This window comes from Montipora foliosa, chromosome 12, assembly GCF_036669935.1.
Source record: "Montipora foliosa isolate CH-2021 chromosome 12, ASM3666993v2, whole genome shotgun sequence".
Taxonomy (NCBI): domain Eukaryota; kingdom Metazoa; phylum Cnidaria; class Anthozoa; order Scleractinia; family Acroporidae; genus Montipora; species Montipora foliosa.
Window position 1 is genome coordinate 3505801 of NC_090880.1, and position 15000 is coordinate 3520800.

At 39.5% G+C, this 15000-nt stretch overlaps 1 protein-coding gene across 1 annotated transcript in view; it reads left to right on the plus strand.

Annotated features, from left to right (window-relative positions):
• The window catches only part of LOC137979759 (mitochondrial amidoxime-reducing component 1-like), a 21930-nt gene that overhangs the window by 3909 nt on the left and 3021 nt on the right, over positions 1–15000 (plus strand). The window contains exons 2-6 of the mRNA XM_068827103.1: positions 979–1152; positions 2336–2495; positions 5998–6138; positions 9076–9143; positions 10655–10726. Of these exons, the coding sequence (XP_068683204.1) occupies positions 979–1152; positions 2336–2495; positions 5998–6138; positions 9076–9143; positions 10655–10726 (615 nt within the window). The remainder of the gene's footprint in view (positions 1–978; positions 1153–2335; positions 2496–5997; positions 6139–9075; positions 9144–10654; positions 10727–15000) is intronic.

Genomic DNA, 15000 nt, shown 5'->3' on the forward strand with positions numbered 1-15000 from the left:
CTTTTAAAACAAGATTTGCCAATCACAAATCTTCTTTTAACAACCTCAACACCCTGGGAAAAGGCAGGGACTTTGACAAAAGAACAAGAGAAAGTGAGCTACATATAATGTTCCCGCCCCCAGGGCAATATTTCCATTCCAATGTCCCTGCCTGGGTCCACCTACCACTGAAAGGATACATGAATGTTGTCAAAAATATCACTAATAACAAAACAAAACAGTCGGCAAGGTTTTCCACTCAGTGAGTTCAGTGTATTTTTGGATGGCAAGCAAAAAGTAAGGGAGCAACTAAAGAATGCAGGGCCAGTTTTAAAGCAGTATCACTGCAGGGGCCCTCATTGAGTGAAATTCAATGTTTAATTAAAGAACGAATAAGTTATACAGGTATCTCTAGGTGGCTTGGTGGCTATCTCCACAGCTTGTCAGTAAAATTCCAAATAAAGAAGAAGCATTAAAGGTACATGTAGTTTGAGTGGTTCAGTAGCCACTGAAAAAATAGTTGTTTCAAAAGTTGCCCTGTATTCTATAGTTTAGCACATTAACAAGCAGCAAGTCTTTAATTCTGTCATTTTCATGGCTGCATGTCTGATTTGGTCCCAGTCGCGGTGTGACACAGTTCTAGACTCCAATCCTCCAGCAGAGAAATTCAATTTGGATACCAAAGAGCAAATCTTGTTCAAGACCCGGCTTACTTGGACAGTTTTGAATGTCGCACGTTGGTTATGGTCCCTCTAATGTCACAGCTTTTCCCAGATTGGGGGCGCAGGGATTTACATTGACTGGGGCATTATTAATTAAAAGTGTGCAATTATTCACTGTTAATTGAGCAAGGTTACTATACTGAAATCTTTGCCTAGATTGTAACCAAAACTTAAGGGACTTTTCCATCCAGTAAAGTTATCATGTCTTTGAGCAACTAGGGCCATGTTAATTAGACGAAGATGAAATTAATCAAAAAGTCTTTATTATTGGTTTCAGGCACTGGATTATTCTAGATGAAAATGATCAGTTTGTGGCCCAGCGGAAAGACCCAAAGCTTGCCTTGGTCATTCCTCACTTTGAGGGTGACAAATATCTTTGTCTGGATGCTCCTGGAATGAAACCCTTACAACTGACCATTCATAAAAATGAAGAGGAAACCAAGAACATTAGGTAGGCAATGAGTAAACTACGGTAGGTTTTCTATTACAGTGTAAAAGGTGATAAAATGTAAATGTATACACTTGCATCTGTTGGGTAATGTTAAAACTCCAGTTAGCTAGAATCAAGCCCATCGATAATTATCTGGAGGAAACAATAAATTATTTAAGCCAGAAACTTATCTGTTATGATTCAGTCAGGGTCCTCTAAAGACACATTGATTTCATACCTATGCGCAGAAATGCAGATAATAATTATTATTTGAATGCACACAAGAATTTGATATCCAACACTATCTCCTCAAGTCTAATCATTATTTTGCTACCAGTTTCCAACAGTGAGGTACATAAGTGTCAGCGTTAGTGTTTTGCGGTTAGGGTATGCAGCTTTTCATTTATATGTGAGGTGCAGGTTTTAGGGAATACTGTGTGACGTTCGTGGTCTGTCTATCCCTGGCCTTGAGTGATGTTGAAGGAAGAGAAAGGGGACACTTCATAGCAAGCTTTATGACTCACATTTCCAGACATACATGTACCCACAAATTTAGCAGTGAGAAGAGCAGTTATTTTATGACCCTGCGTGTTGGATCTAAAATCGTCACCTCCCCCACAACAGGTGGATGCTCAACCAACTCAAGCAGTTTTTTGCAGTTGTCGGTTGCTAACTGACACGATTGAAGAAATGTAATTGTGTTTTTCACAACAGTACAATTATGTAAATGGTTCCCATTCACAGTTTGATGTTGGAAGACGATAGTCCACATAGCTGGCGGTATTGTTGGCAGGGAGAATGGGGAGAACCACTGTGAAATACATATATTTCACAGCACCCCTCCCCATTCTTCACACGGCTTCGCTGCTTGTTAATTTGGCTCTTGTGCCAACACTACTGCCAGCTACGCAAGTTATAACTACAAAGATTATGAAATCAATATTCACCAAGTGGAGAAGTGTCTGATCACTCAAAGAAACAATGCCATGTTATAATACTTAACTTATTAACCTCATTTGCTCCTGCATGACTGAACTGGAGAATATTAATTGGCCCTTGGTCAGTTTTGTACAGACCTCACTTCACTGCCACTGCCACTACCGTACTGCCATACTGCCACGACCTCTGGCCATTATTCCCCAGTACAACCCTCACGCTTGGTTAGAAAGAGGTTAATAAAAACAATTTTCTTCTGTGTGAACAGAGTGTACGGAATAAATGCAGAGGGTCAGTATGCTGGAGATGAAGCATCAGAATGGTTCTCAAAGTATTTAAATAGACCCAACTGCACACTGTACAAGCTGTCCAAGCCAAGACCAATAGATATGGAAGAAAAGAGAAGCCTCGCCATGCCTGATGATAAGGTATGTAGAAATAATAATATAATATCTCCCACAGTATACAAACCTCATGATTGGCCAATTAAATAGGCTACAGTACTTTTTGGGAAGTACTATAGGTTCAAGCTCTGTTTTTTTCATTGGAATTCCTGGCCCAATTGTGAGTACATGTAAATTGACCTGGAAACAACATGGGCTCAAACTTGTCAAACAACCTTTGAAGTCAGTTACAGTAGCAAGATCTGGAGTTGTTGGGTGGTCATGTTTCACCAACAATTTTGACAAACATTCATACATTTAACCATCCATCTGACATGACATGTTAAACACTGCTAGTGGGTTAAGAAGAGAATTGTCAGAACAAACATGATATTACAGTGTGACGTGCCTTACGGTGGCCACTTAAAAGCGTCTTTTACAAATTATCTGCCAATCAGGGTGTGCAAATTTGATTGACGGTCACACCTCCTCCCAAAGTTTGCATGGTTGTAAGTTGAACACCTTTGCATGGGTTGTTGAGTTGATGTATTTACACATGGTTCTGAAATGTGAAGGTTTGTTGGGTGGCCACGGTAAGGCGTGTTGCGTTGTAAAAGGCATCATTGTGTCAGTGTTGTGATGTTCTTATCTCAGGTCACTATAAATTGGGTCAACCCTTATGGTAATAATGTTTACCCCATGATCATACGTATGTCCAGAAATGCACGCTCAGTCAGATGCACGCTCAATTTTGATGTCCAGCACAAAGTGTACCTTTATGTCTAAGCCTTTGCTATCTGTTTCCAACAATGAGGTAACTGTAAATGTTAGCGTGGACTATGAGAAAAGGCCTGAACGCATACTTTTCTTTCTCTGTTGTCACTCATATATCCCTGTTTTGTTCTGTTTTGGTCAACGGTTGCCCCTGTTTTGACCAGTCTTGGGGTACACTTGGAGGAACATTTTAAGGTATTTTGTAAATAATTTAAAAAGAGCTTCCCTAGGGTCATGAAGCTGGAAATGTAAAGAACTCCATTTTGATTAATTGTGTCTTGGTCCAGAAAGAGATTTCTGAGCTTTGTTTGAAAAAAGAGTTTGGTTAACCTCTTCATCTTTAATGAATGAGTAAACAGCTCCTGCCCTCTCCTCCTTAAAAGGGGGAGAGGGCATGATTTGTATGAGTGGTCTCATTGCCAATCGTCTTCCCACTGAAAGTCATATCTACAGGTACGGTGTGTATATACTTGTAATTTATTTATAGAGAGATATAGCCCTCTCACCCATGAGGGATTCCCATTGACAAGTAAAACCATCTGGCACTTGACAGAACAACACCTTTAAGAATCATTAATTTTTTGGAGGGTGTCAGAAAAATGCTTCTTAAAGGGGCACTGTCATGTTTAATTTTTTGCTGTTTTTAGATCAAAAATGGGTAAAAATCTACTAGTACGAAAACCACCGATCTGTGTAATGGGTCTGAATTACCGAGTCACTGCCAGGCACCCACTTCCGTTGAACATTTTGATGAAATTCCTTTCCCACGGGCTTAAGGTGTACAATAACGACCGCAACAATGGAGAAACATGTTTTCACAGGTAGGGTAGGTAAAGTCTGCATACGAGCCAAGTGGCCCATCAGGCCGGAGCTTATCCCAGTTTCCAATGTTCCTGGCCAGGACCCGAATCCGGACCATTCGCTCCGGAGTCGACCACACTAACCATGAGGCCACCGCGCCTCCCAATACCCACTTCCGTTGAACATTGTGGTGAAATTCCTTTCCCATGGGCTTAAGGTGTACAGTAATGACCGCAACAATGGAAAAAACATGTTTTCACAGTCTATCTCTGTTTTCTTTGGGAATCGTAGATAAACGTCCTACGAAGAAACTGTGGTGAAGTCTCCACCTTTTCCAATAATGTCTTGTATAACCCATTGACTCCCAGGGGTTCCCCATTGACAAGTAAAATGGTCTCGCGTTAGACAGAGTAAAATACTAAGTCTGGCCAGTTTCATCCGGTTTGGTCTTCAAAGGGATAATCTCAAGTCTCCCCCAAGAGTTTTTCCACGATTATAGAGCCTTCCATATGCGCTCAGTTCTGCCAATACTTCTTAAGAATTTGAACTACTTACAAGCGAAAGTGGGCTGGGCAGAGATATGTAAATTCCCACTCGTTCCACAGATCAGTGGTTTTTGTAGTAAATTACCGTATTTACCCGTGTATAAGTCGATCCCATGTATAAGTCGACCCCATCATTTTTGATGGCAAAAAAAGCAATTTCTTAATTTCTTTGCTAAAGGTTCATGGCATATTAATCTTGCATTCTTCGATTTCTGGAACTGTAGATTCACAAAAAATTATGGGCCTCAACCGCTTAATAGTTTTGTGGTTCAGCGGTTGTTGTATGTATGTGCGGGCATTTGGTCCTTGAATTTCGAAAAAGTTCTCAGAAAATCGAACATGCAAACCTCAAACTAACCTGTTTCGTTGTTCAAGGATAAAGGCCTTTAGAGGATAAGCACAACATCACAGAAGCAGGAGTCAATCTTTGAAAATAACTTCAAAAACGATGCGAAATGTGCAAGGTTTAATTGGTGCTTGACTTATAATTTCTCACATGGCAAACGAAACAAAACTCATAAACCAAACAATACAAAGTTTGCAAAAGCATTTAAATCATCCAGGTTTGTATAAAGAATAAAAGACAATCATTACCAACCAGCATTTTCAGGCAACACGAGTGACGATCATGCTTGCTCACAAACACGAGGAATTGTGCCAGGTTACTAAGCCGTTGAAGGATCGCGTTTTATTTGAAGAAACAAGAATGTTTTTTAGAGCTTTCTGCCTTTGAAAAACGAAAATTTCCAGTGTCTATTTCATATTTGTGCTTGTGAGTATCTTCAACATTTAAAGTAAAACAAATCCTTTTTCATTTCAACTGGAATTGCTTAATCACATTCATTTTGAAGTCTTTCATCATTCATTTTGAAGTATTCGTCCACTGCGTTTGTTATGCCCAACGACCACATTATGATGTTTATTTTGAATAAATTATTTAGCTGGAACTTGGCTCGAAATCTTTGACCCATGTATAAGTCGAGGGCGATTTTTGGAGCTTCTTTTGAGGCCATAAAAGGTCGACTTATACACGGGTAAATACGGTAGTACTTAAGTTCACTCATAAAACATTCCTGACAACCCACTGACAAGATATGAAATACATTTATGGCACAAAGAGCTATTCATATTTAATTTTTGGTGTCTTTCTGAAGACAATGGCCAGTTTTTTTCAAGTTTCAACCATTTCTATCCTCTCCTTCCTTCGCTGCCCACAAGAAAGAATAGCTTCAGTGCACTTCAGTGGTAATTGGCAACAAAACTACAGCATTATTTTTCAGTTTTCATTGATGCAAGGACATTGTTTAGTGTTTTGAAGTGTGACTAAATAATTACTTGGTTATTGTAATATTATTATGTCAAAATCATTTTAAATCGCTGTATTAAATAAATTGAATTTTTTCTTTAAATTGTGCATTTTTCCCAAGGTGTCATTTAGTGATTTTGCACCATATCTTATTGCTTCTGAAGCAACTTTAAGAAGAGTTAACGAAGAGCTTCAATCTCCAATCACGATGCACAGATTTCGGCCAAATATTGTGATCAGCGGTCCTGAGGCATTTGGAGAGGTAATTTTTAATGGAAATAATTTTAACCAACTGTTGGTTCCCTTGTTTCATTACTGAAATGGGCCTGGAATCCACCTAATTTAATGGAGACATGGTTCTTCAGCGAGTGATTAACCCATTGACTCCCAGGGGTTCCCCATTGATGAGTAAAATCGTCTGGCGTTAGACAGAGTGAAATACTTTAGTATGGCCAGTTCAGGCCGGCTTGGGAGTCAAAGAGTCAAAACACCTTTTTAAGGGGCAGCTAGATATCATGTTGCTTTTCATTTTAGAATAATTTATTATGAAATTTCTTATATTGAAGCTTCGGAATAGGCATGAAATGAAGGTTAGCGTAGTCATCACGTTTAGGTAAACAAACAACGCAAGTACAAAATGTAGTTGCCAGCAACCCTTACAAACTGAAGAAAAATTCCGCTCAAGCATGGGTTTTTTCACACTTGCTGGAAACTACATGTACTAAAAATGTTGCTTGTCTAACTGCCATGATCTGCCTAACTTTTATTTCATGGGCCTTTTTCTGGTTTCAGGTCAAATGTGTGTATAAAATACAGTCATGTGTATGAACAGATTTCCTAGTGTACTTGAAAGGCTCAAACTGCGGAGATTCATAGGGATAGACATTTTTTTCAACCAAATACATGTAGCTTTGTCTCATGGTGTCACTCAAGGTGACAATTCGGAAATTCTAAATGCTGTATTTTCGAAACAGAAGATGTCATGGAACTGGAAGCTTGAAAAAAGATTTATTTCTAGATCATCTTTCCATATCTAGATAGGTTACAATTTTCTCAGTTTTATACTTGGGACCTATTTTGTCTACAAAATCTTGAAGAATATTGATTTTTTTTTTGTGTATATGTAGTTTGTTGGTGTGGATAAAGTATCGCATAGATAGCATAATAGCATATAATTGAATTCAAAGCTGTGCTCTAAGGAAAATTTCGGGGAGCCCAAAGGGCTCCCAAGCATTTCAGGTAGGGTGCCCAACCCTCCAAGTTGGTCGCCCGTATTAATTTATTATTTATTCAATTAATTATCTGAGATCAACAACGCAGCAAGATCTTCATCCATCTCTCTCTCTGTCTCTCACAAAAAAAAAACATTGCTGCTACTGCTCTGGTGATCCTCGAACTCGCTAGTGCAAGAAAAACCCGCAACCCGTCAAATTTTCCACGCCATACTTGAGAAAGACGAGAAAAATGGCAATGCCACCGATGTTTTTCAGGTTTAAAAGTGAAAAAGTAAAGATTGCCGCAGGTTTATGTAAAAACGTTTGGGTCTAATGCAGGTAAACCTTTTTACTGATTAGTTGGGTTAAATAAATTTTCTAAGCGTGAAGCAATGCCGCTTGATCCCCGTGGAGCTTTTGTAAAAACTGCCGTGAAACAATGAAACCACCGCCGCCCAAAAAGCTATCCTTTTTTTCTTTTAGCAAGTCATCTTGATCTGGACGAAAATCATTGCTACAGGACAGAACTAAAGTATTTTTTCCTTATATTATCAGTAAAATGTTTAGTGGAATGAGCTTTTTGTTCGGTCGAAGCGCCAGTCAGCGTTATTTGTTTAGGGCACGGAATGATTTGTCACGAACCAAAGACAACGCCGGATTGCTCTGTTTCTAAAACAACAACAAATAACATGATATCTTTCCCTTTTTTATTTCGTTATTTCATATACAGGGGAAAAACAACCATTACCAAAATATATTTTGGCCAAGCAGGCGCAGCCGCGAAAAATCGTAAAAAAATGACATTTGCATAAACTGCGATTCCCGGGTTCATACAAAAGTAAATTGCACCGCTTCCCCGGCCACGCTTTACCATTGTCAGAGCAGAAGTAAGAACTCTTTTTTAAAACTATAACCAAAAACTGCCAAAATTCACGTTCCAAATTTAATGCTATTTTTTGAGAAAGAATCGAAATTCGTGCGGCCGCCGGCTACGTGCAAAGTCACGGATTATGTTACATGTGGAACGGCCTTTGAACCGATTGTTTCGTACGAAGAAAAAACATTTTCTGAGAGGTTTCGTAAACTATAACCACCAGCATATTAAATTTTTTAGCCTCCTTATCTGCTAGAAATACAATAAGTATGAGTGCCCGGCCAGGCTGTAACAATTATTATCGAGGTGTTAAGCCGAAGATGAAGAAAACGAAGCGGATAATGGCGGTTCAACAAGAGCACATGTTTTTATTCTTTAAAACGAGGCTAACCGACGTCATGGTTTACAATGATAGCCAATGTTAAGCAAATATTGTTACACGGGCGACCGGGTAGTTTTTCTCACTCGCCCGAAGCCAAATGTTAGTCGCCTCAGGCGACCGGGCGCCGTTAGAGCACAACCTTGGAATTTGTTTACAAGAACTTTGTTCTGTTGGCTAGAAGTGATATACCAAACAATCATTCCTCCCAACAAAGTTCTTGCAAAGGGAAGAGTATTGATCAACTTTTGGCAGATTAAGCTGTCCATTTATGTTCCTTTAGTTGTTGAAAACATTATACTTAATTGTACAAATTTGGAGGAACATTCCAATTATAATTCATTGACAACACTCAACCTTTGTTGTAATGGTTGCAAGATAATACCTTCAATACTCTTGTAAGATTACTGACAAAATTTAGGAATTATTGTTTTAAAAACCAGTTGGTAACAATCTTGTACTCTGGAGTCATATTCCCAGGGTTCTCCTTATCAGGCGGTAACCGGTAAAATTTACCGTTTGTAAAAGCACTTATTACCGCCTGCAAATGCTCAGAAGTCACTTATCCTTTGTAGAACGTCCAACATTAACCAAATGTTTTACCGCTTTGAAAAGGTCCCTTACCTGTTGTTCTGAAAACTAGGGAGAACCCTGTATTCCTTTTCATATTGATTGCTTCATATTGTAAATTGGAGGTTTGTTTTTTTCTTTCTGTTTGGTAATGTCTTGAAGTACAAATGGGAAGGTAAAAGAATAAGAGTGGGTGACATGGAATTTCGATTTGTTATGATCTGCTCAAGGTAAGCAACGTCCTTTATTCTTTCATTTCCAAGATCAATACGTTTATTCTCCTTCCTATTACCATAGATTTCTTTGTTGGGTGGTCATGAGAATTTGATGTTTTATCAAGATCACACGTCTTAAGCTGACAATTATCTCTATTCTCAATACCTTTATGACGGACATTTCATCGAAAATATTGTGAGGACAATTTACACACTGATCACTACTGGTAGTCAAAGGGTTGAGTTGTCGTGCATTTAGAAAGCAACGGGTTTACTCTATGCACTCCTTTTTTGTAGAATATACGTGTATAAAAAAAACAATTTATACAAGTCATTTCATTCACATTTGCAATTTGAACAGTATCCCTGCTGGCTGGATAGCAAGCTCAGTTGGTAGAGCAGTGCAGTGCAATACACCCTTCTCCAAAATGTTCTTTTACCTTTTGAAGTCAATTTGCCTTCTGTGAAAAAAACTTGTATGTCATTGAAAGAAAAATAATTTAAACAATGATGTCAGCAAAGAGTCCCTTATAACGTATGGTGCGTTTTTGTGTGGTGTTCAATGAAATGACCATTCTCTTCCCCAGAGTCCTCTCTTCTTTTGGTCTGTGCCAAGAACATGACAGACTCTGGCCACAGCCAAAGCAGCAAGTCCATGAATCAAAGACTTCTGGCTCTTCTGTGTATTCTCAGAAATTTGAAACAACAATGGTTGTCAACAGTTACTTTTGGGGGGATGGAGTTATGAGAATTTATCATGGAACCTTGTTCCCAGGACCTCTCCCTAATGGCTTCTCCCACCCCCCACACACACAGCCCAGAAGCCAAGGGAGTCTCAGGTCCTGGGAACAATTTTGTATATCATGGTGTCAGTTTCATTAAATTTTTTTGTAGATGTTACAGCTAAGGGGGCTTTCATTTATTAGCGCATGGGCCATGGGGTTGGCAAAATTATAGGAGGTTACATTATTTTGGAAAAGTATCAAGGGTGTTTTCAATAGTCATTACGTGTGCAACTGAGCATTGTTTTATAAATACACACTATGTGTTGGCTGGTTTTAAAAGTGACATATACAGTATACAGTATTGTGCATTTGTGATGGTATGCACACTGAACAGGGATAAGGATAATTGTTGATACCACGCACTGTTTATGACCTCTAACATGTTGACAGGTCTCTAAACTGTTGAATATGAGCATTCTATTACAACATTGTGAATGCATTGGATGAACTGGCCGCGCTGTTCTGCTTTCATATGTAAGTTGGGTGACTGTCATATGAATGAGGGAGGGAGAGGGGGTTGAGAAATAATGCTGGATAAAGTAGGGGGGTTATGTAGTTGCCATTGCTATAGCGGGGGGTTTGGTAATGTATGAGGGACTTTCCAGGCATGTAATTTGGCAAGACCCCCCCCCCCCCCCCAAATATGCTATTAAATGAAATCCTCCTACGTTCCGTTTAGGTTATTTCCATTTGTTATCATAATCTTTGATTTTAAAAAAAATTCATTTTCTGTTCATAAAGGTGTTCCATTACCACAGTCAACCCTCAGACTGGAGAAAAACCAGGAGATGAACCATTGACTACATTGAAAAGGTAACACCACTTGAACATTGAATGGTCTCAGGTTAAGTAAGGCAGGACCCCACCCCCTCCACCCCCAACAGAAGTATGCTAGACTCATGGCAAAAAAGATTTGAAACAAATTTTGTTAAATGCATCACCCGCTGAAAAGGGATGGACCATACACTTCTTGAGGCCCTCCCAGGAAGGAAGGAGGGGGGGGGGGGGGGGGCCTTGTTCCCTTGTTCCCTTTGAATATTTGCTTGTGTTCCCAATGTAAATGTAAATTGGCCACCGTACAGAAATTCTAAAAGCTGAGGAGCTACGCTATTGGTGTTAACATGGCAACGTGAAAAATAGAAATACATTAGTTAAATGAAAAGCGTTCGTTAATACCGTGAGGATTAAGGGTGCCGATTTGGAAGATGAATTTTTGTTCCAGATGCTTGCAGCTTTCCGTCGCACTTTGATGTAGGGAAAGCCCGCAGATTGCCATGTGCTTTTTGGAGTGGTTACGGAAGTTAAAATGACAAGCGACTGGCTTAGATGCATCCATGTCATTCTTTTCAACATCGCGAAGGTGTTCGCGGAATCGGTAACCTAGTCGTCTACCTGTCTCACCAATGTATAATTTATTGCATAACGTACAGGTTATGCAATAATGACATTTTGCGAAGGTACATGCGAAACGATCGGTGATCTTAAGAGATCGCTTAGATCCCGATATTTTGCTAGTGTTAAGAGTAAAAGGACAAGTTTTGCATCGTGAGCGCGCACATTTGAAAGTGCCGGGTTGCTCGTTATGATATGATATGATATGATATTTTATTATTTATGCACGGTAAAATCATCAGCTAAGATTACAAACAATGCTAAAATCTAAATTACAAAAGGTAAAATTTTAAAATGATTACAATAAAATACAATTACTATAATACTATATTATTAATTCTAAAGCTGCTTTCCATGAATGCCGTGCTTTATACTAAAATATGTCTTTAATCAGATTTTTGAAAAGCCCAAGAGACTCTGCTTGTCTCGCTTTGAGGGGTAAGCTATTCCAGACAGTAGCACCTCTATAGCTGAAGCTGCTTCTATAATAATTTGTCCGCGGAAACGGAACATTAAGCTTTCTTTCAGAGTCTCTTAAACTATAAACAGATTCGCGGTTTGTAAATTTAGAACATAGATATTCCGGTGCTAGCCCCTGAAGACACTTATAGACCATTGTGGCCAGCGCAATTTGTTGCTGGCTAACTAGATTTTTCCAGCCTAAAATTTTGAATAGCTCGCTAGCATTTGCATCAAAATTAGAGAAGGTCAAAACTCTGGCTGCTCTATTTTGCAGTTTTTGTAATTTGTCATGTAACGTGATACCACAGTTTCCCCAGACGACATTGCAGTAGTCAAAGTGCGGTTGAAGTAAAGCGTGATAAATAGAGCGCAATGTCGTCTGAGGAACGAGATGCCTTATACGTTTGAGGGCTCCAATTCCAGAAGCTACTTTCTTTGTCAGTTTATCGACATGGCTACTCCAGTTAAGATTATTATCAATAAGCACGCCCAGGGATTTAGCAACAGAAACTTGAGTGATAGGAGGGTCTAGGAGCACCATTTATCTCGGGAATTGGAGGATTTGTGAGAGCATACAACCTCTGCCTTGATCCAATCAGCATAAATTCGGTTTTTGTCATGTTCAGGGTAAGTTTGTTTGCTATCAACCACTTTTTAACATTTTCTAGATCATGGTTAAGTCTTGATTCTATGTCGCCTGTATTGTCACCCGCATATGTTAGGTGGGTGTCATCTGCGTACGTCCATGGCACACAATTCGTTAGACAGTTTGGCAGATCATTGATATAAAGCAAAAACAACAATGGACCCAAAATAGTCCCTTGAGGGACGCCGCAACTTAGTGAGCAAGTTTTAGAAAGTGATCCATTAATGGAACACTTTTAAGTGCGGTTGTCCAAATAGGACTTAAACCAGTTGTAAGAAATGCCATGTATGCCGTAATTATTTAATTTAGATAAAAGGATCTCGTGATTAACCGTATCAAAAGCTTTTTTTAGGTCTAGGAAAACAACAGCGTTTATTTTTCCTCGGTCAATGTTGTAAGCCTAAGTATCCGTAGCCCCAAGTAAAGCCGTAACGGTGGAATGAATAGAGCGAAAACCAGATTGGCATTTACATATTACGTTATGCTTTGTTAGGTACGCATATAATTGGTTATAAACTATTCTTTCGAACACTTTGGCTATAACCGGGATAACGGAAATTGGGCGGTAATTGTTTAGGTCATCACGTTCCCCTTGTTTGAATAGTGGAGTGACCCGTGCACACTTCCAGTCGTCTGGGAACACACCTACATTAATGACTGATTGAAAATATAGCACAGCGGTTTGCAAATAAGATCCGCGCATTCACGAATAAGTCGAGAAGAAATTTTGTCAAGGCCGACTGCCTTTGATTTTTTCAGTTTATTCAGCAGTGAAAATACTTCATTTGTGGAGGTTGGGCGGAACTGAAACTCCTTATCCGTGCTAGTGAGATAATTCAGATAGCTGTTGCCATCTGAAGAAGGAATATCACTAGCAAGTTTCGGGCCAATGGTAGCAAAATAACGATTAAATTCGTGCGCTATTTCTGCTGGAGCTGTTACTGTTTGTGCATCCATGTTCATTAATATGTCGTTCTTAACTTTAAATAAAGCTGATTCCGTGCTGTGATTCTTCTTATAAGCGGACTGGAACTTTAAATGCAAGTTGTTTACTGTCATATGACCCAACAACTGTGACGCCACAGCTCCTTCAGTCAGTTTCGACACATAACAAAGATTACTGACAGGACGAAAGTTCTTATATTCAATAGCAAGTCCAGGTTTCTTAAGAGTTGGTTTCACTAAAGCTTCTTACGAGAAAGATCTTGAGTTCATCAAGATGAGTGGTCAATTTATTTATATTCAGCGAGGCCAGCTTAAAACCGCGTTTGGAGGGCAATACTCGAGAACGATCAATAGGATTTTGAGTCGGACTTCTCGATGACTCCTGACTGTTGCCTTCCAACGGCACGGCATTAATGTAAGGCATAGTAAAAGTTCAATGAGCTAGACCATGATAAAAATTCTTAAAAATACGCTTGTTACCTGCAAAATTCAGGTGTAGACCTCCACGGTTTAACCCCTTTTCGTTTATATTATTGTGTTCAATAAATCTCCAATCATTCTGACGACAAAACTTCGTCAAGTGCTTGTTCACCTCTGAGACTTTATCATTAAGCTTGTCCTTTCGTGTTACAAGTCCTGAGACTATGACTTGAGCTTCGGAAGACCCCTCTATCTGTTTAGCGAGATCAACAATAGCTTCTACAACTTCTTTAGATGTTTTGCCGTTTTTAGCCTTCAGATCGTTTGTACCTACATGTAGCACCACTTCATCAGGCTGGAGCTCTAAATTAGGCTTTAAGTAATCTCTCATGGCTTTGGTTGTGGCTCCAGAAAATGACTTTACCACCACTCGGTGCCCTACTGCTTTCGCTAATTTCTTACCGTGAATATCCTTGACCATGGAGTCCCCAATCAATAGGGTTGTAAACTTACTGCTGGCACTCCTCTCTCTGCCGACCTCACCGCGTAAATCATCGTTAGCAGAAGTTTCGCTTGGTTCACTAGGATTACTGCGAGACGACCTATATGACGCCCGTTGATGGTTTTGCCGTCGCCGGATGATTTTGTGTGTTGCTGCCTCTGTCTCTGTTGGATCATCTTGTGCATCACTAAGGATCTCAAACCTGTTACGCGTCACGATATTATTCTGAGTTGACATTTTACGTTGGTTGCGTTTATTACACCCAACATTCGTGCCCGAGTTTTTCACTTGATAAAAACACTCGTTCGTCTCTTGCTGGTGATGGGAGTCTTCTTCGTTCTTTTCTCGTAAAGTAAGCCTTAATGCAAGCCTTAGTGAGTCATTTTCCTGTTCCAATGATACAGCACGATTTTCGAGAGACAAACATTTCTCCTCAAGTTCTTCGATAACTCTCTCTTTTTTGCATATAGATGATTCCAGTTTCTCACACCTCCCTTTGTATTCACAAAGTTCGGCGCTAACAGCAAATTCCTCTCGATTTTGGCAATTTATCGAGAGCAGATTAGAGTTGGCTTCTACCTTTTTCTGTAGAATAAGGAGGTCAAGTTTTATACCTTCCATTTCAGCAACTAATTCAGTATTAGATCTCTCTTGACTGGAAAATACTGGTCCCGCTTCGGCTACCCTTGGTTGATTAGCATAAATGTCGTTGGCTTCAAA